At 56.8% G+C, this 21,390-nt stretch overlaps 1 protein-coding gene across 8 annotated transcripts in view; it reads right to left on the reverse strand.

Annotated features, from left to right (window-relative positions):
* Window positions 1-21,390, reverse strand: part of ARNT2 (aryl hydrocarbon receptor nuclear translocator 2) — a 189,885-nt gene that overhangs the window by 107,037 nt on the left and 61,458 nt on the right. For all 8 annotated transcript variants that reach the window (XM_051834290.3, XM_051834295.3, XM_051834289.3 and 5 more), the window contains exons 4-5: window positions 9,628-9,841; window positions 4,912-5,125 (exon numbers count right to left, since the gene is read on the reverse strand). In XM_051834290.3, the coding sequence (XP_051690250.2) occupies window positions 4,912-5,125; window positions 9,628-9,841 (428 nt within the window). The remainder of the gene's footprint in view (window positions 1-4,911; window positions 5,126-9,627; window positions 9,842-21,390) is intronic.

Here is a 21,390-nt window from a genome sequence, read left to right on the forward strand (position 1 = left end):
CTGCAGTTCAGCTCCTTGTCCCCTCCGGTGGTGCACACACACCTCTCCCCCAACCCCCAACCCCCAACCCCACGCAGTACCAGCGACCCTGCATGGCCAGTGAATGAGATGCTGACTGCCCGGAGGAGGGGAGCTCCTGGGAGAAGGGGCAAGGCTGCCTGAGCTAAATGCCCCCCTCCCTCAATCCCACAACCCTGCCAGCCTCCCACCCTGACCCCCCACTGTGGACCATGCCACCTCTTCTGGGTCCTGAAACCAAGCCAAGGTTTAGGAACACAAAGGCTTGGGAGACCCTAGTCCAGTCCTCAACAGTGTCGAAGGACCCCATGAGGCTTTTCAGCACCAGTTGTCACTGCACCTGCCCTTCGGCTGCAACCACAGAAGCCTGGCTCCTGGCCTCTGCCGGGCACCAGGCCCCTGCAGAGACCCTGAATCTAAGGAGCTCTTCCAAGCTCTCCTGTGTGAATCCTGCAACAGCCACATCACACGCCGGCTGGCTCAGATACAGACCTCGTCCTAAGGGCGAGGACTCACTTCCCCAGCCCTGTCTTGATCCGTGCAGGGGGAGCCCAGCCAGGGGGACAGCTCCTAGGCTTGGCTGGCCACCATTCACCGGGTCTCCTCTTGCATCCAGCACGACTTCTTGCACTTCCTGCCAGCTCTGGCCACCGTGGCCTCAGCCCAGTGTCCCCTCCAAGGACATTTCTGTCCAAACCCAGTCCATACAGTCCCCTGTGAACTCTGCCAGACACAGGAAGACTTTTCCCACAAGAGCAAGCATTAAGCCTTTTGTTAGGACGCCCACAGTCCCACATCAAAGTGCCTGGGTTCAATTCCCAGCTCCGGCTTCCAATTCCAGTTTCCTGCTGATGCAGGTCCGGGCAGGCAGTGGTGATGGGTGATGGCCCAAGTAATTGGGTCCCTGCCACCCATGTGGGCAGCCTGGATTACATCCCTGGCTTCTGTCTGCCCGGTCCCAGCTGTTGTGCACATTTGGAGAGAGAATTAGTGGACAGGAGTCAGTCTCTCTCTCTCTCTTTTCCTTTCAAATAAATAAATAAACAGGAAAAAAACTTCAAAAGGCTTCAGAGAGACAGAGGGCTCTCTGAAGGGCTCCGCCCTTGGCCCGAACCTGACCTGCCCTCCACTGCCCCTGCCGCCTGCCCACACTGGGTCTCCTGACCTGGTTTTCAGGAAGCCACAGCCTGTGGTCCCACAGAGCAATCTGGGGGAGACAGCACAACACAGAGGTGATTTGAGCCGTCAGACTGGCACTTCCAGGGTGACTGCCTTCCCTCTCATCCCCCCAACCTCCAACATTTCCCTTTGTATAGTATGGTCCCTAGGGTCTCTAGGTGCAGACCTCTGGCTCAGCCCGGGCAGCGGGTGCTGAGTGAGGCTTTCTGGGTCTGTCGGAGCACTGCTGGTTCGGCCGAGAGATCCAGGGCCAAGCAAGAACCCAGCCCAGTCTCACTGCTCCTTTGTCCTCCTCCTTTCCCATGTCACTGGTCACCAACACTGAGAACGGGACCACCTTGCTGCAGAAACAGCCAAACTTCTAACACTTTGTTGGTTCGTTTGAAAGGCAAGGAGACAGAGAAACAGAGAGAGAGAGAGAGAGAGAGAGAGAGAGAGAGAGAGACAGAGACAGAGAGCCGGCGCCGTGGCTCACTAGGTTAATCCTCCACCTTGCGGTGCTGGCACACCGGGTTCTAGTCCCGGTCGGGGCGCCGGATTCTGTCCCGGTTGCCCCTCTTCCAGGCCAGCTCTCTGCTGTGGCCAAGGAGTGCAGTGGAGGATGGCCCAAGTGCTTGGGCCCTGCACCCCATGGGAGACCAGGAGGAAGCTCCTGGCTCCTGCAATCAGATCGGCGCGGTGCGCCAGCCGCAGCGCGCTGGCTGCAGTGGCCATTGGAGGGTGAACCAACAGCAAAGGAAGACCTTTCTCTCTGTCTCTCTCTCTCACTATCCACTCTGCCTGTCAAATAAATAAATAAATAAATAAGAGAGAGAGAGACACAGAGAGAGAGCGCTCTAATCCACTGGTTCACTCCCCAAATGTCTGCAACAGCCAGGGCTGGGCCAAGGCCAAAGCCGGGAGCTGGGAAACTCCACCTGGTCTCCCGCAGAGGTGAAGGGGACCAAGCACTGGAGCCGTCACTGCTGCCTTGCAGGTCTGCCCCACCGAGTCAGAGTCTGAAGCTGAGCCCAGGTACTGGGATGGGGACACAGGTGCCTCAACCTCCAGCCCAAACGTCCACCTTCTTCTGTCACTTTTGACATCTGATTTGGTCTTTCTTTTTTAAAGATTTATTTATTTATTTGAAAGGCAGACTTACAAAGAAGCAGAGGCAGAGAGAGTCTTCCATCTGATGGCTCACTCTAGATGGCTGCAACGGCCAGAGCGGTGCTGATCCAAAGCCAGGAGCCGGGAGCTTCTTCTGGGTCTCCCACATGGGTACAGGGACCCAAGGACTTGGGCCATCCTCTACTGCTTTCCCAGGCCATAGCAGGGAGCTGGATTGGAAGTGGAGCAGGCAGGACTCTAACCGGCACCCATATGGGATGCCGCCACTGCAGGCCAGGATTTTAACCTGCTGTGCCACAGTGCCGGTCCCCTGATTTGGTATCATGAATGGAGACCAGCGCTGTAGCATAGCAGGTTAATGCTCTGGCCTGCAGTGCCAGCATCCCATACAGGCGCCGGTTCAAGAACCAGCTGCTCCACTTCTGATCCAGCTCTCTGCTGTGGCCTGGGAAAACAGTGGAAGATGGCCCAAGTGCTTGGGCCCCTGCACCCACGTGGGAGACCCAGAAGAGGCTGCTGGCTCCTGGCTTCGGATCTGTGCATCTCTGGCCATTGCAGCCAACTGGGGAGTGAACCGTTGGATGGAAGACCTCTCTCTCTCTCTCTCTCTCTGTGTGTGTGTGTGTGTCTGTAACTCTGACTTTCAAATAAATACATCTTTAAAAAAAAAATGAATCATGTTGCGGCTGTAATCCCCAGTTCCCCAGAGTGTGACTGTGTTGGAGAGCAGGACTTTGCAAAGGTCACTGGGGTCCCATGGCCCAGAATCCCACAGGACGGGCGTCCTCATGAGCAGACCAAGATGCAACGGGGATGCAGACATGCGTGCAGGAAGACGGGGTGAGGCATGGTGAGGACGTGGGTTTCTGCAGGGGAGCCCAGGCCTGCCACACCTTGACCTCAGGTGCAGCGGGTGGAGCACGCACACTTCCCCAAGGCTCCTGTGCAGAGGCCCCAGTCTGCAGGGTGCAGGCGTTAGGAAGTGCCTGGGTCAGGAGGGCGCCCCCACGGCTGGAATTAGTGCCCTCACGGTGCCAGAGGAGGACAGAGCTAGACGATGTCACCTGTGAACCGGGAGGCAGGCCCCCGGCAGATACCACTTCTGCTGCTGCCTTGACCCGGGGCTTCTGAGCTCTCCAGAACTGTGAGGAATTCCATTTCTGTTACAGAAGCACCGTGATCCGGGTCTTTTTATTTTTAAAGATTCAAGCAGGGTGAGAAAGAGAGAGGGAGATCTTCCATCTGTTGGTTCACTCCCCAAATTTCTTTTTTTTTTTTTTTTTGACAGGCAGAGTGGACAGTGAGAGAGGGAGATAGAGAGAAAGGTCTTCCTTTTCCGTTGGTTCACCCCCCAAGTGGCCGCTACAGCTGGTGAGTCACGGCCAGCTCACTGTGCCAATCCAAAGCCAGGAGCCAGGTGCTTCCTCCTGGTCTCCCATGCGGGTGCAGGGCCCAAGCACTTGGGCCATCCTCCACTGCACTCCTGGGCCACAGCAGAGGGCTGGCCTGGAAGAGGGGCAACCAGGACAGAATCGGGTGCCCCGACCAGGACTAGAACCCGGTGTGCCGGCGCTGCAAGGCAGAGGATTAGCCTAGTGAGCCATGGCGCCAGCCCCCTCCCCAAATTTCTGCAACAGCTGAGAATGCCCCTAGAGCTCCATCCAGGTCTCCCACATGTGTGGCAGAGGCCCAACTACTCGGGCCATCATCCTGTCTTCCCAGGCACATTAGGAGAAGGCTGGATGAGAAGTAGAGCAGCTGGGACTCGAACCAGTGCTCATACGGATGCTGGTGTCGCAAGTGGCAGCTTAGCCCGCTGCACCACAACGCAGGCCTCAGTCCTCGGTCTTTTCAGGGCAGCCCCCACAGACTGCAGTGAGCAGAGAACACGGACACACTTCCCCATCGGGCTCCTGCTGAATGCCTACTCTGTGCAAAGCATGGTGGGCAGACGCAAGAGTGCACGAGAGACCAACAGCTCACTCCACAGTCAGGGACAGGAGACAGCACACCTGGAACTGCTATGTGGGAGACGCAAATATGAATGCTTCTGACGCTTTGAACATGCCGATGCGTTCCAGGGTGACTGCTACATTAGGGAACAATTTGAACGTAATGTGCCTTTTCTATTTGTGTTTCTGCAAGAAATACTAGATGAACACGAAAAACAACACTCGGCTGAGCCGCCCACACGGGAGCACACTGAAGGCAAACCCCTCAGACATCTAGCAGGTCTCCCGTCCAGCCCGCGGAATAAGCCACACCAGTCCACACTGGGAGTTAAAACCCCCTACCCTTCTACCATTTCCTAACAGCACGCGGGAGCAAAAATACACACCAGCTATACAGAGGTGTAGATCTGACTAATGGATCAGTGGTGACTCCTAGTGGTGATGTGTGTGTATTGCAGGTAAAATACAGAGGCGATAGATGAAAAATGGATCTTCAAGAGTTCTAGGGTGAATGGCATCATTACTGAAGACAAGTCAAATATGTCACTTCTCTTTCAGATAGCTCCTAACGACCCCTGACATCCTCGTCTATGGATAGGGAAAACTAATTTTAGGATCAAACAGCCTCCCGGGCAGAGGGAGCCGCACTCACCCGTCATCGAGTTTTCCGAGGTGCACAGCTGCTCCCTCAGCTTCTCCACGTCATCGGGATGCACCTGTTCGTAGAGGGTGCTCCCGAACCACTCCGACTGGGGCTGGTTCAGGACAGGGGTGACGGAGTCAGACACATAAATCACACGCCCTGTCTCGGCCGCCACGACAAAGAGGAACCCGTCAGCAGCCTCCAGGATGAGGTGTTTCAGTTCCTGGGGAGGAAACACCGTGGTTAGCACAGACACCAGTGCACCAGGCGAACGGGGCTCTCGTTAGCCACCCTCCGCTGCTTTTATTCTAATATTCAGCCTGGTATACAAATAGTTCTCCTCTTCTTCCTTTTTAACCAGAAAGTCAGCTACAAACATAGCACCATCCCTAAGACACAGCTCCTTTAAATATCATTGTCCCTGTCTTAACCAGTTCTTTCCTAGAGAAAGAGAAATTCCTAGCCAGGAGGGATGGAAGAGCAAGGAGTGCCCATCAGAGGGTGTTGGGGGCGCCAGCATTGTGGTACAGCAGGTGAAGCCATGGCCTGTGACACCAGCATCCCATATGAGTGCTGGTCTCAGTCCCTGTTGCTCCGCTTCTGATCCAGCTCCCTGAGAATGCACCTGGGAAAGCAACAGAAGATGGCCCAAGTGCTTGGGCTCTGGCCACCTACATGGGAGACCCAGATGCAGTTCCTGGCTCCTGGCTTTGGCCCGGCCCAGCTCTGGCCTCTGTGGTCATTTGGGGATTGAACTGGCAGGTGGAAGACTTCTCTCCCCTTCCCTGTAACCCTTTCAAATCAATAAATCTTTTTTTAAGTGGGTGTTGAGTATCCAGAGGCATGGACAGGCTCACACACACACTAAAACTGTAGGTGCGTCATTGCAACAGAAGTGCTCACACACAGGTGCTGGGTGGTGATTGGGGAAGGAAGGGCTGTGTCTCCCCACCCCATCCCTGTCTGCCACAGTGCTTCCTGCACTCTTATCTCTGAGTTTCTGAGCTGGATGCCTCTGCCTCTCTGCCGGGCACCCAGAACTCTGCCAACCATCCCCTCATCTCGACAGAGGAAGCCTGGGGGGCGGCAGGAAGACAGCCCTGAGACAGCATCACCCAGATCACGTTTCGCTGAGCAGAGGTTATGAGTGTCAGCTCCGGGGGTCAGGCTGTCTCGCCGCGGTTGTGGCTGCCAGTGAGGCCGGAAGGAAGCTGCCTGGGATCAATGAACAGGCAGCAGGAAGTCTCGTGTCACCCCCGAGAGACGTGACTTTGTTAGAATGAGACGTCTTTTGTCTGGGGGGACCTGAAGGTGGTTCAAGTGCAGCTACCTGTGCCATCCTCACATCCGGCTCACATCCGGCCCTGCTGCACCTGCAGGAGTTCAGGAACCAGCTCTCCCACCTGCACCCCAGTCCCCAGCCACCCTGCACCCCACTCACACCCTGCTCTCAGCACCTGGCAAACCCTCTTCAGCCAGGAATGCTTTGTTCAAACAGAATCTTACAGGGAAGCCCCTCTGTAAGACCCAGATAGGCAGGGCCAGCAGAGCAAAGTGAAAGGTGAGCTTCCAGAACCTCTGGCCCTGCCTAAACCCCAGCCCCTGCAGGGCGCCCAAGACCAGAAGCGTTGGAGGCGCCGCCTGCCCGGAGCTCAGCCTGGGGAGCTCTGTGTGGGGCTCTCGGCTCCAGGCCGGCTATGAGGTTGGAGGAGGGGGCAGGCGACCACACAAGCATGTCCAAAGAAAGCGTGCATTTTGCCCGTGTCTCTTGCTCCTCTGTGCCTCCTGGGTGCTCAGTGTGCTCCGGGGATGGGATCAGCATTTTTTATTTTCAGGTCTTCCCAACCGGAAGAACTGTTTCAAAATAAAAACAGAAAGGAAGGAAGATGCAGGGTGTCTGGGGAAGTAGAGAATTCTCTGTCGTGGGAGGAGGGGTGTCTTCAGCCGTGGGAAGGTCACACGGGACAGCTCCCCTCCCCGCGGCCCCTCCCCCTCCCACCCTCATCCCCAGCGCTCTTCTTCGGCAGTCACGCACCACCATCCAGACCCTGCCCTGCCTTGGCTCAGTAGAGGCTAAGAGCATGGATTTGTGTGTGTTTTTTTTTTTTAAGATTTTTTTTTTTAATTTTAAAGTCAGAGTTCCAGAGAGAGAGAGAGAGAGAGAGATCTTCCAGCTGCTGGTTCACTTTCCAGGTGGCTGCAATGGCTCAGGCTGGGCCAGGCCAAAGCCAGGAGCCAGGAGCTTCTACTGGATCTCCCACATGGATGCAGGGGCCCAAGCATTAGGGCCTCTTCCGCTGCTTTCCCAGGCACATCAGCAGGGAGCTGGGTCAGAAGTGGAGCAGCCTGGACATGAATCGGCACCGGTATTGCAGGTGGTGGCTTTACCTGCTACACCACAGCACCGGTCCCAACGGCATGGATTTCAGAAGAAAAGGAGACTGTCACCCAGGGCCCCTCGTCTTCGCTGTGCAACTCTGCGCACGTAACTTAACGTCCTCGGCTCCCCCGGCTCCACACCAGCTTTTTCCAGTGAGCTTTCCTGGGGTTAAATGAGCTCCTGTGTGGGAGGAACTTAGTAGGGCCTGGCGCACAGTAGGTGCTCTCCACAAGTGTAGCTATCTTCACCCCGGGCTCGACTCAGACATCTGCACAGCGGCCTCTCTCCTCTCCGCTTCCTAATCTGGTCACACAAAGAGTGGCGTTTGCACCAGCAGATCAGACACCCACTGTCAGTCTCTGGGTTCGAGTCCCAGCTGCTCCACTCCGATTCCAGCTTCCCACTAACTAACGCACACCCTGGGAGGCAGCAGTAGCTGCTGAAATAGTTGGGTTCCTGCCACCCATGTTGGGAACGAGAATGGAGTTCCCAGCTCCTGACTTCAGCCTGGCCCAGTCTCAGCCACTGTGGGCATCTGGGGAGTGAACCAGCAGAAGGGAGATTCTCTCTCTCTCTTTCTTTCTGCTTTTTTTTTCTGATTAAAGATTTATTTATTTGTTTGCAAGTCAGTTACAGAGGGAAAGCGAGACAGCGAGAGATCTTCCATCTGCTGGTTTACTCCCCAGATGACCAAAACGGCCAGGGCTAGGCCAGACCAAAGCCAGGAGCCAGGAGCTTTCTCCACGTCTCCCATGTGGGTGCAGGGCGCCCAAGCACTTGGCCATCTTTTGCTGCTCTCCCCAGGCCACCAGCAGGGAGCTGGGTCAGAAGAGAAGCAGCTGGAACTGGAACAGGTGCCCACGTGAGATGCTGACACTGCAGGGGGCAGCTTCATCTGCCACAGCGCCGGCCCCCTCTCTGCCTTTTAAACAAATCAAATTAGCTGATTACTTAATTTCTTAAGACAGATTCATTTCTAGTACCGGTTTGCAGGATTTGGATAAGAAATAAAGAAAAGTGGAGATACAGCTTTGAATCGACTCTAGCAGACAGTGGCACTTAATAAACTTCCGTGGGGTTCCTGCCAGCTGGTCCCCCTTCATCGTTCTACAAGCCCCGTGTCAATCAGTGTGTCCTCCTTTGACACCTGCCAAGTGCGGGACCGTGTGACTCATCCACAGATTGTCAAAGGGAGCCGGCAGGTAAAGCACTCACTAAAACGTCTCCACAGGACACGCAGTGACAAACGCCAGTTCCTCTTCCCTCCTTCTTTTTCTAAGCCCGACTCCCACGACAGAAATAGACTCTGGGCTCCAGCAGCAGAACAATTGCCCGCCCTCATCTCCTCCCACACCTTTTCCGCTCCGTCTTCTGAGGCTCTGGGCGCACCATCCCCGTTAGCAAAATTCCTTCTGTTCCCCTCTTCTGTACACTGGCGGGGACTCCTTCCAGACAACACCAGGCACCGCCCCCACCCCCATTCTGTGCTGGCCACACACTCTCGTCTTGTTAAATGCCCGTGTTCTACACGCGTTGGCACTTCCTGGCTGCATCCCCTGGCACCCGTGTCATTTTATCCCTTCCCGCCCCTCTGTCCTGCACAAAGTGCCTTCAGTCCTTCATCTCGTGGATCCTGCAAAATCCTCAGAATCAGGAAGGCAGACAGCTTTGCCCCTGTCTCACAGATGAGCAAACTGAAGCTGCGAGGGTTTGCTGACCGGTCCTGCAACCTGCACGTGGGAGGACCAGCGCTCCTGACTCCTGTGAGCCCATGGATACGCTATGTCGTGAGTTGCTTCTTCCAGGCTACCCAAAGACCCCGAGAGTTGTCACAGACCCAGCTTTGAGGTCCTACCTACCCGTCTTTGTGAGGCCAACTCGTGGCCCCTTCCTTAAGCAGCTGACTGAGTTGGGCTCAGTGTCCCGGTCTACAGCTGTAGCTTCTTCCTTGGGCTTGAATAAGGACTAGATGGCATAACACACAGAGAGACAGGACTTGGGCCGGGCACGTGACAGACCCCTGCTGAGTGCTATTGGTGGCACTCTCTGTCCCTATGACCCTGAAGGCAGCCACCACGCCTCTCGTGGCACACGGTGCTTCGTACCCACTTCTTCCCATGACAGCCCGCTAAGCGTGTCCAGAGACAGGCTCCAGAGTCCTCAGAGCGGTGCCTCTGCAACGCACACGGGGAATATGAAGGCTTGGCCTCACACCCTCTTGGCACAGAGCGAGACAAATCTCCCTGGCTGTGTCCCTTCGTCCACCTCGAGCTATAGCTCCCCAGGTGGTCTAGTCCTTGCTGGTGAGCCCGCGAGGATGCCCGGGGAGGCAGGAGAGCCGGTACCTGCTCAGTGAGGAAGGAAGGCTTGTATGCGCCGTCCGTGGACTTGTTCCCGGTGCCTCTCATGGACTTCATGTGCGACACAGCCATGCGCAGGATGGTGAGCTTGTCCGGCTTCCGGGCCAGCGCGCTGCAGGTGGGGACCATGTCCGACAGCTCCGTAATATACTGGGTCATCTTGTTCCTCCGGCGCCGCTCGATCTCACTGTGGTTCTCTCTTCCCAGAAGGCACACGATCGGGAAGGGGCGAGAGGAGAAGGATCAGACCAAGGTTACAGCCCCGGGGGGGGGAGATGGCGCACTGTTAACACCAGGTCAACCAGAGCCAACGTGTGCTAGCCGAGAGCTTGGGGCTGGTATGGAGCAAAGCCGCTCCTTCGATGCCTCAGCCACTCGTGGCTCTGTGTGTGTGGCCGGCAAAGATTCCACAGTGCCAACCCCCAGACGTGCACAGAAGTCTCCGGGTTACCCCAGCGAGCTTGAGTAGACTAAGACATGATGCAGCTCAGTGATCTGCGCTCCTGCACTCATGAACCTGACATGGCTGGGCACGCAGCCCTGGCTGTGCTACGTCAGCACGCGCTGTATGGGCAAAAGACTGCCCTGGACCGCTCCTGCTTTCCCAGGAAAGTTTCCGAACCTGAGAACTCTTGGTTGGCCCTGTTGAAGTCAGGCCCTCTGGCCAGACTTGTCTCCTTCGTGTTTCTGCACGCCAGCTGCCTCCTACCAAATCAATCACAGAGCTTCCCTCAGCCGCCCCAGTCCAGGAGGCAGACCCAAGTCACTTCCTCTGCCCCTCACTGGCCAGTTATAGAGCCGTTCTCCTCTCCCAAGATTGGCATCACAGAGCATGCTGGGAAGCAGTGGGCAGTGAGTCTACCTCATCCTGCAACCACCTGGGCCCCCCCCCAAATTGCACAGACATGATCGGCGGCACTCTAGAATGTTCCTAGGCTTTGAGTCCCGAATACTGCCAGACATGCATGGATTCACTTTGTATAAAGCTGTGAACAAGCCTTCCTTCTACAGGCAGCACATTTTCTTTTTCTTTTTCTTTTTTTTTTTAATTTTTTGACAGGCAGAGTGGACAGTGAGAGAGAGAGAGAGAGACAAGAGAAAGGTCTTCCTTTGCTGTTGGTTCACCCTCCAATGGCCGCCACGGCCAGCGCGCTGCGGCCCGCGCACCGCGCTGATCCGATGGCAGGAGCCAGATGCTTCTCCTGGTCTCCCATGGGGTGCAGGGCTCAAGGACTTGGGCCATCTTCCACTGCACTCCCTGGCCACAGCAGAGAGCTGGCCTGGAAGAGGGGCAACCGGGTCAGAATCTGGCGCCCTGACCGGGACTAGAACCCGGTGTGCCGGCGCCGCAAGGTGGAGGATTAGCCTAGTGAGCAGCGGCGCCGGCCTACAGGCAGCACATTTTCTGCAACACTGTATCAGAACAGGTGCATGCTTCTCTGGTTAAAAAACAAACAGCCAGTGACAAAGAAAAGCTGCAGCAAGGAATGGCCGAACTTCCTCTCCGGGATGGGTTAAGAGGAAACACTAGCCAGAGAGGAGGCAGAGAACAGTGTTCCCATCTCACAGACAGCCACAGCCCCTACCCTCCCCAAGTCCAAGGCCACGAAGACACAGCTGATCCTTGGGATAAAAGAACTGTCTGAAAATGCATCCCAGGTCTGCGGCAGAATTTCGGGTTCTGCTGGTGCTCGGAGAATGAGAGCCGCACTAAGAGCAAGACAGGAACATTCCCGGGCAAGGCTGCCTGCAAACCAGCACGGCACCCCACCTCCCAGTCCAGGGCGCAGCTATGCCAATCAGGCCTGATGCCACACAGGCGGCGCATGTCAGACGGAAGCACGACTGTGGGGAAGGCCATGCCCGTGGTCAGGCTTCAGGAGGGCGGGGGAGGCGGGGGAGGCGGGCTCCTGTCCTCAAGCTACAGGGGCTTAACGAGAAAGGGAAAACACTCGCTTTGCACAGTGGGATGTGATGAGAGGACCCCGAAAGGCAATGTAAACACCACAAGAGAACCAGGGAGAACAGGAGGTACCGGTCCCAAGGGTGGAGGGGCTGGGGAGGGGGGGCTGGAGGAGGTGGCCGAGGAGGGACCAGGGTGAGCTGGGCCTAGCCTGGCAGCAGGAGTGGAATGCAGGTTCTGGAGGGAGGAGGGGGAATGGCAGGATCAAGGGAATCTGAGATGGGAGGAAGGTGTTGGGGGTGGGGAGAAGACAAGCCTGGGGAGGCGGGTTGCAGACCTGGGGCCTGGATACAGGGACAGAAGAGCGAGTATAAGCAGTCGGGGACATGGCCAGAGCATAGAGAGAGCTGTGACCCAGGCCAGGCCAGGACCCCTTGGTGTGCCCTGGCCCTGTACTTGGGTGGTAGTTTGGAGCAAGTGGGGGATTCCTGGGCCCGGTGCTCTCCTCCCACACCCCAGGGACAGCTGTTTTGAGCCGAGCAGGCCGGGCACCAGTGCCTGTGCACCACAGAGCAAAGACACTTCGGGGTGGGGGGGGCACACATGCAGGGCAGGTGGCGCTGCCATAAGTGGGCAGAGCTGTTTGCTAGGGGAGGAACAGGTATAAGAGAAGAGGATGGGGGCCATCACGTAGGGAACGGGAAGGTGGCGACAGGGTAGAATTTGTTAGGAGAGCCGCGGGGTCTCTCGGCTGCATGCAGGACTCCTTGGGGAAGACATACAGGAGTTCCTTTCTTGCCCCTGCATAATTCCAAAGCAGGCAAATAAATGTGAGGGCACATGGAAAAGCGGGAAGAAATAAAAATAAATTTATGTGGGGTGCAAAAAATTGTTTGGAATCCATGCATAATTTATATATATATATATATGTATGCATTTTCCGTGAACTTGTTGAAGAACCTTTGTTCAAGTGGTGGCTGCCCACCCTGAGCCAGCCGGGTCCTCCCCCATATGCACTGCCTGCTGTGCCCTCAGAGAGGTGCCTGTGGCAGGAGGCCATGGGGGGCTCACTCCAGGAACGGCCTGGGTGAGCTCCCGGGGGGGGGGGGGGGGCCTTGTCGGCCTGCTCCTCGGTGGCGTCCAGGGCGCTGGGAGGGGCGGCATGCAGGGAATGCGGCCTGGGGCTGCAGATGTCAGGCAGGAATGTGCGGCTGTTTAGGACAGTGTATCCATCACCCTCGGCCGCACGCCTGCACGCGCCTGTGGGGAGGCCCAGGGGCACGGGCGCGCCTCCCACGTGCTCCAAGCAACTCCCCAAGGCTCACCAGCACACACACACCCTGGAGTTAGCATTCTGCCTCCAGAGCCAGACCCCTAGGCTCTTCCTCATCAGGCGCCACATGCTGCCCCCTCCTCTGTTCCAACACACATCCGACCACTTGACGCCTCCCCTCTCGGCATCACAAGAATGCCGGGTCCACTCCGTGTGATCTCCAGCCCCACTCAGCATGCCTGGCTTGCTGCCTCCCCTCACCCCCTTGTCCCCGTTAAAACCCCTGTGGAAATCTCTCGGCTCTCTTCCCATTCCCCGCACCCACCGTCACCTCCCTTCCCTCCTCCCAAATCTCATCTCCCTCCAGGTCCACCTTCATGCTGCAGCCACACGGATCGTTTTTCAAAATGCAATTCTGACCCTTCCCTTAAATGCCTTCCACGGAGCCCCAACCCCACGTCAAGTCTGAATCTCTTGCTAGTTACCACAGTGACTTCTCCAATGCAGGGCAGCTACCCGTGCCTCTGATACCGTTTTCCAAAGAACTCGGTCACACTGCCAAGGATCATCTGGCTTGATAAACACGGCTGGGGTAAGGGGAGTCTTTGTGGGGTCTTAAGCAGAAGTCTAAAGCAACTTTATCACAGTGCTCCGTAAATCGATCTGTGAGATAAGGTGCATAAAGATAACAACATTAGAGCAACTGTTTAAAAACTGACTGTGGCGTAGCAGGTGCAGCCGCCACCTGTGATGACAGCATCCCATATCAGAGCATCGGTTTGAGTCCCAGCTGCTCTGCTTCCCATCCAGCTCCCTGCTAATGCACCTGGGGAGGCAGCAGAAGATGACTCAAGTGCTTAGACCTCTGGCACCCATGTGGGACACCCAGATGAAGTTCTGGGCTCTTGGCTTCAGTCTGGACCATTGCAGCCATTGCAGCCATTGGGGGAGTGAACCAGAGGATGGAGGACCTCTCTCTCTCCCTCTCTCTCCCTCCCTCCCCCCTCTCTATCACTCCACCCTTCAACTAAATAAATCAGTCTTTAAAACCTGATCATGTTCACTGTTGAGCCCAGAAAGTGCTCAGAACCTGTGGTTTATGAACTAAGGAGTTAGCAGCAAGAGGTCAGAAGAACTGAGAGCTGCCAGTTACCTGGCATCCGGATTTCACTGGTAAGTGTCAGAAATACGAGGGAGCTTCCAAAACTTGGCGGAACTGTGTATTATGGAAAATCAATGAATGAATTTCAGAAAAATTTGGGCACATAATGAAAGTGTCTTTAAATTCTATTCTATAGACTTTTTGGAGTGCCCGCGTACATGTGTCCAGTTCCACTGCCGGCGTACGTGTGTCCGGTTCCACTGCCCGCGTACGTGTGTCCAGTTTCACTGTGATGTCTCTGTGCAGGCAGCAGGAGGAGAACAGGCCACCTGTTAGCACAGAAGGGGCCAATCTGGGAGGCCAAGGCTGCCTCCGGCTCAGTGTGTGCTGGGGGGAGCTGTAGGGGCGATGCTGGCGTCTGCGTTGAGAGTGCCCCCATGCTGTCATGCCTGTGTAGCTTCAAGAAAGCAATTTGCCCCTGATTGATGCAAGCAGGACTAGTGACTCAGCATGTGGCTAGCACAGCTGCTGGCTTCAAAGACAGCTCCTTGTGGGCCCAGAAGACCCAGAGCCCGGCGCCGGGACACACTGGTGGAGATTAGGAGGCCAGGATCACGGGAAGAAGAGAGGCAAGTGAGTGTGTGTGCTTGGAAACTTGGGTTTCTTCCCAGCTCTGCTCCAAAAGGGACCTCCTAAGCTGAATCAGAACAGCGAGAATTTTGTAAGACCTCAATAAAGAGCATCCCTAAACTCAGTGAACGGCAGCTGAGTCTCCCCTCTCCCACGGGGAGGGAACTGCAGAACCAGCACAGGCAGACTGAACAAGACCGCCCCTACACTGGGGGCGGTCCTCCATCACGCAGACCTGCTGGAGGCCCAGGAAACAGCATGCTGGGTGCCAGGGGACAGTGCTGCACAGGACAGAGAGGTCAGAGGCCAGCAGGGGCCACAGAGTGAGCAGGTGCAGGCACGGTCTCTGGGCTGTTCCCTTGCAGCCTGAGGGGTAAGGAACAGGATGCTGTGAGTGTACGTGATGGGGAGACGGCCCAAGCAAAAGCCCCAGGGACCCACCCAGGCACCCAAGGACCCCAAGCAGCTCTGAAAGCCCCCAGGCAGGTCCAGTTTGCAAGAAACCTGATGCCGTCCCTTGCTTCTTTTCGCCCATGTCAAGGCTGTGGACGCCTAAGGGCAGCCAGTGGACCAACTTGGTCTAACAGAGGCGTAAGCCAGGCCCAGCTGCAGCCAGGGACTCCTCACTGCCACGGTGCAAATCTGAGAAGTCAGCACTTGAACAGCAGCGCTGGCGGCCACAGCTCACTGCCGGCTCTGTCGCAACACAGGGCACGGGGGACGCTCTGCAGAGCAGCCGTGCCACCATGGCCCCAGGGCTGCAATGCCTCAGCCTGTGCTTCCACCTCCTGGGAGCCACACGGCACCCCAGACCTCTGTGGCCCCAGCAACAGAGAACAAGCAAAAGCTTCTTCCCGCCCCAGGTAAGTGTCTCCAAGCAGGTGCATGCTCAGAGCCGCCAGGCTTGCGGACGGGCCTTGGACAGGGCACAGCACCCACGCATTTCCCCAGATGGCATCAGCACACAGCACCTGGCCGTCCTCACTCCTCTCTGGCACACAGGAGGGAAGAACACACCCCTCCCAGCTCTTCAGAAGCATCCTTCAGGGTCGCCACTCCAGTGTTGTGGGGGCCACTAGGCCACGGGAAAGCCATGTGGGAAGGCCGATCATGGCTGGCCCCAGGCCTGCAGGGGGCACCCACGGGAGGACCCGGCTGGGAAGTCTTGCCAGCACCCAAGGTTTCTCCAGGAAGGAGAATGATCCCTCCTTAGTCGGGAGTAGGGCAGGCACCTATCCACAGCAGCCACAAGGGACCCGTGTGTCTATGCTGAGTATGGGGCTCAAGCAAACACAGGAAGGAGTCTAAGAAAGCCCAGAGGAGCAGTGGCGTAAGGGGCTAAGCCTCCAACTGTGGTGCCAGCATCCCATGCGGGCGCCAATTCATGTTCCAGCTTCTCCACTTTTTTTTTTTTTTTTTTTGACAGGCAGAGTGGACAGTAAGAGAGAGAGAGACAGAGAGAAAGGTCTTCCTTTTTGCCGTTGGTTCACCCTCCAATGGCCACTGCGGCCGGCGCACCGCACTGATCCAATGGCGGGAGCCAGGTACTTATCCTGGTCTCTCATGGGGTGCAGGACCCAAGGACTTGGGCCATCCTCCACTGCACTCCTGGGCCACAGCAGAGAGCTGGCCTGGAAGAGGGGCAACTGGGAGAGAATCAGGCGCCCCGACTGGGACTAGAACCCGGTGTGCCGACGCCGCAAGGTGGAGGATTAGCCTAGTGAGCCGCGGCGCCGGCACCAGCTTCTCCACTTCTGATCCAACTCCCTCCTAACGTGCCTGAGAAAGCAGTAGAAGATGGCCCAAGTGCTTGGGCCCCTGCACCCACGTGGGAGACCAGGAAGAAGCTCCTGGCTCCTGGCTCCTGGCTCCTGGCTTCAGATAGGTCCAACTCTGGCCATTGTGGCCATCTGGGGAGTGAACCAGCAGATGGAAGATCTCTCTGTCTGTTTGTAATTCTACCTCTCACATAAATAAATAAATAAATAAATAAATATCTCAATAAACAAAACAAAAGAAAGCAAGCCCAGATCCTCCAAAGACAGGCCCAGCCCCAGTGCCTTGGCTGATGCTGCTCCCAGAACACACCAGCAGGTGTCCCTGGCTCGGCCATCGGTGCGTGGCATCCACACAGCCGTCCACAGGAAACAGCTCCTCTGATCATGGGAGAGGAGGCTGCGGCTCCCAGAGCGCACTGACTCCAGGCGAGCTGGGCCCGGCTGCCCCAGGAGCTGCAGCTGCGTCTCGCACTCCCGTTCCACTGCAGGGCCCAGCAGAGCCCGGACTCGGAGCTACAGCTCCCGGACACAGCGAGCAGCTCTATGGGGAAGGCCAATGCCTGCAGTGTCCACAGACACAGCCCGGAACACCTGGAGGTTGCAGAAAGCAGGATGCCTCGCTCCCTCCACCAACCCTGGAGTTACCCGGGTGGTAGCAACCGGCATCCAGGTTAATCCGCTCAGCAGAAAATCACAGAGGGACAGGGTCGGCGAACATGGCAAGAAAGGCATCCAGTGCCGGCCAGCCACCTCTGACGTCGAGACCCAAACACCTCACGTCAAGAAATGAGCAGTCTGTAGAGGCCTGATCCTAAGAGAGCTCACGCCAGCGCCTTCAGCCCCAGTACCAGCCCTGGCCCCCTCAAAGGGCAGGGGCTCTCCCTGCTCACGGGCTGCCCTGCACCAAGTCCTCGCCAGCTCATCTGCAGCACTTTCTGTTCATCAATGACAGCATGGGGATGTGGGGAGGGAGGAAGCCTAGAGGCCTGGCTGGGCACTCAGAGCCACAGCGTGGACACCTCGCCCCATGGAGCGCAAAGGCTCGGCTAGTGTCGCTCTGCTTTAAGGTAACATCCCAAAGCCCCCGCCATGTGCCCCCACAGGCTGGCTGCTAAGATTAGGGCAGACAAAACAGGCTAACTCCCACTGCTGCCTGGCCATCCCCTCTGTGAAGTCCTTCGAGGGCCGGGGGCTTGGCCCAGAAGTTAAAGATTCAACCTGGGATGCCTGCACCCTGTGTGGGACTGCCTGGCTTTGAGACCTGGCTCTGCTTCCAATTCCAGCTCCCTGCTAATGTGCGGTGGCCCTAGTACCTGGGTCCCTGCCATGCACATGGGAGACCCGGATGGAGTTCCCAACTTCAGGATTTGGCCTGGCCCAGCTCAGGCTGTTACAGGCATTTTGGGGAATGAATCAGTGGTTGGAAGTCCTCTCTATCTGTCTCTCTGCCTTTCAGATTAAATAAATAAATACCAAGTGCTTTGAGCATTTTTTTTCCACCCAGAAATGCAGTAAGCAGCTCTGTAAGCTAAGCTGACAGACCAAGAATTCTGGGAACCAGCACTGCATTCTGTGCCAAGAAAGATCTCCCCAGGACACACCCACCTTGCATAGTTTTCCCTACCCAGAGGGTTTTGATTATCATACCTACAAACAAAACAGGGTGGGACGCATAGAAAGATTAAAACAGCATCCCCATAATCTATAAAGTCAGAGGGATGTCTGCCAGCTGAAATACCATTAAAAAAAAAAAAGGATCAACAGGTTTGATAGCAAACAGGTCAAGGTGCGGGCACCTTCCTGTGGTGGACACCTTGACTCTGAGTCCACTGGCCACATTCTACAATGTGCAAGGAATGACACAACCTCCCCAGGGCACAGCCTATGGCAAGGGGGCTTTGATTCCAGGCTCTTCGGAGGCCCCACAGCCCTAAGCCCTGGAGCTGAATCCATAGCGATAACCATGGGAACCCCTCAGAAGGGTCTTGGGGTCAAGAGCAGACCTGAACCCAGCAAAGCTCAGGTTGACGGGGCCTGCGTTGTGGCACCAGTGGGTTAAGCTGCTGTCTGCAATGCCCATGCCCCTTAGTGGAGCACAGGTTCCAGCCCTGGCTGATCCAGCTCCCTGCTAATGCACCTGGGAAGGTAGCAGAAGATGGCCCAAGCACCCACATGGGAGACCCGGATGGAGCTCCTGGCTCCTGACTTCAGCTTGGCCCAGACTTGGGTTTTGTGGCCATTTGGGAAAATGAACCAACAGATTGAAGATCTCTCTTCTCTCTCTCTCTCTCTCTCTCTCTCTCTCTCTCTCTCTCTTTCACACACACACACACACATACCACACTCTACCTTTCAAGTAAATAAATAAATCTTTCAAAAATAGGTTGGCATCAGGCAGTGACACGAATTCATTTTAGGAATGAAAGTATGGTGGTCCCTAAGTTATACACTTCAGATAAAAAGACATTCCCCGTATATTGGAAGACAGGACACAGTGGGTTAGGGAAATGTTGCACACAGATGGGGGTACTTCACAAAAATTCGTGGAAATGGCATTGAACAGTAACTTCCTTTTGGTGGGAAAAAAAAAAAGAGTGAGGTCTGTATGAACCCTCCCAGGTCTCATTGCCAGCATCAAGGGGCTCTGTCCACCTGGGAGGCGGGCGCCCATCCTGGCTGCATGTCCTTCATCCCCACACTCTGGGAGAGCCCAGGAGCGGGGCGGGGGCCTCTGCCTCCTTCCATTGCCCTCTGGGTTGATCCACTCTCTGAGAGTCCCAGGTTTCCTCCTGCGCCTGCAGTGGGGTCAGCGGCCAGCAGGAGGTGGATGGGGTCCCACTGCACACTGCTTCACAGGGGCACGGGTAACATCCCAGAGCCGGCACCAGCACCACCATAGTGGCACACCGCCCCCTTCCTGTGGCCTACGTCTGGATGAGAACTTTCACAAAGCTCATGGGAGACTGAGAGCCAGAGAAAAGTCTGTGTTGGTGCAAAACCCGAGTTTGAATTCCACGCGTGCCGCACACAAGGGTCTTCCCAGTGAACTCAGAGTGTTCCGGAGACAGGGAGCTGCTGGGACAAAAGGCTTGGAGGCTGCCATTCTGAGAGGCGGGCCTGAGGAGGTGCCAGGCGCACTCAGACCCGGCTGCGCGAGAGGCCACTCTGCCTGCACCCACTCCCTGTGCCCCTCCTGCTCTGAGCTGGCACCAGCCGCCCCTGCACCCTGGAGGCCCTCCATCACGGGCACCACTGGCTGCCCACGCATCCCGGGCCCAGCACGAGCAGGTGCACACCCATTCTCTGCCCCCAGGACTTCCCTTCCTCCTGCCCCTCAGCCAGCCTCTCCCAGGGCCGCAGCCTCTCATGGACTGACCACAACTTCCTGCTCTCCTGGCCTTTCAGACTCCCACAAAGCCAGAGGGACACTTTGGCTGCATTCAGCCTCCAGCCCTCCCCTGCCCCCACTGCCGTTGGGCCCTTGGCCTCTTCATCCCCGCTCCCAGAAAATCTTAACCCCTTCAACCCAGCTCCCCAGCCTGCACCGCACCTGTCAATCCCACCCTTGAGCCCAGGAGAAGCCGGCACCCCCAACCCTAACCGGCTAGAAAGCCCGACATGGAGATGGACAGGTGTCACCTCTTGTTTGGAGCCCACCACGTGAGGCCAGGGTGGAGGGTTTTCACGACCCCTCCTCCTGAGCCCTGCCCGCCTCTCACACGCACTATGTGACTTAAATCCCCCATGGCACATAACCGACGGCACCAACGACATGGAAGCCACGGGAATGCATCCCCTGACTTCGAGAGCTGCCCACTGAGTGCTGGCTGCAGCTCCTCCGCCTGGCTCTCGCGTGGGGCTCGAATCCTGGGATCCATCCCACCTTCCAGGGCTCTGGCACTCTCAGTCCTTCCCTCCTCCCGTGAGGTGCTCCCAGCCTCCACATCATTCATGACACACCCTCCCCAAGCCCGCATGCCTTGTCTGTCTTTGCACCCATCCACGCTGCTCCAAGACTTGTCCCCACTCATTTCCTCCTCTGCTGGGGAGCCCCCAGCCCCGCTTCAGTCCAGGTCTGTGCCCACCATCACCACTTATGTCCCTGTGAGTCTGTGTGGGGGCAGGGAACCCCCGAGGGTTGGCAGAGCCACGTCCTGCATGTCACAGCCCCAGATCAGCGTGTGTCATGGGTGGGAGAGACAGCTCGGGTCTTGGGACACGGTGAAAGTGGCCTGAGGACTGATCAGGTGCTGGAAGGTGCGTGTGTGTGTGCACGTGTGCACCTGTGTCCAGATGAGTGACACCCATGTGAGGTCAGGTGGCATGGGCAGCCTCACGCTCACTTCTCTGTCCCCTCTGAGGCTGGTGGGGTTGTGTGCAGCTGTGATAAGGTGAGAACCACACCAGGTTGGCTATGAGTCACTCCTATGTGACCATGGCTGTACCCCTCAAACATGTGAGCCGCGAGATCTGTAAACGGAGAGGACGTTGGAACTGGGGCCCACGCTTGAGAAACACTGGCAAAGCTGATTAGACACCTAGTGGGAGACAGAAGTGGAGGCTCGGCACCTGCCCAGATGCTCAGCCAACAGCCATGCCAAGGTGGCCGCCGGCTCACGCCTCAGCACCCACGTGCTCCAGGCTTCCTTTGACGGGCTGCAGGCAGAGGAGTGGCCCCAGGCACCTCGCCACCAGGGGCTAGAGCCCAGGTGACCATCCTCCATCCTGCCGTGATACGGTGAGGTGGCCTCTGGGATCCTACACACTCAGCCCTTAAGTAACAGCATGTGTGGGAAGCATGCCCCAGCTTCTCTCTCTCTCTTATTTGTAGTGTGGAGGGGGAAGGATACAGCTTGTAGAAGCCCAGGTCTGAGCCCCGACTGTGTCAGCACTGGCAGACTCGTGAGTTGGTTACACAGTCTAGGGTTTCTGTCTCCCTGGGGTCGGGCCTCAGACAGCCGGCTCTTTGTTTGCCTGCTGTTATTGACATTGACCTTCGGTGTCACACAGCTGTCACTCCTCATCTCAGTCCCGGGAGCCCGGGAATCACCATTTCCTGAGG

Source organism: Oryctolagus cuniculus, chromosome 12 (assembly GCF_051225735.1).
Source record: "Oryctolagus cuniculus isolate XC-2025 breed Fujian yellow rabbit chromosome 12, ASM5122573v1, whole genome shotgun sequence".
In the NCBI taxonomy this organism is placed as follows: Eukaryota; Metazoa; Chordata; class Mammalia; order Lagomorpha; family Leporidae; genus Oryctolagus; species Oryctolagus cuniculus.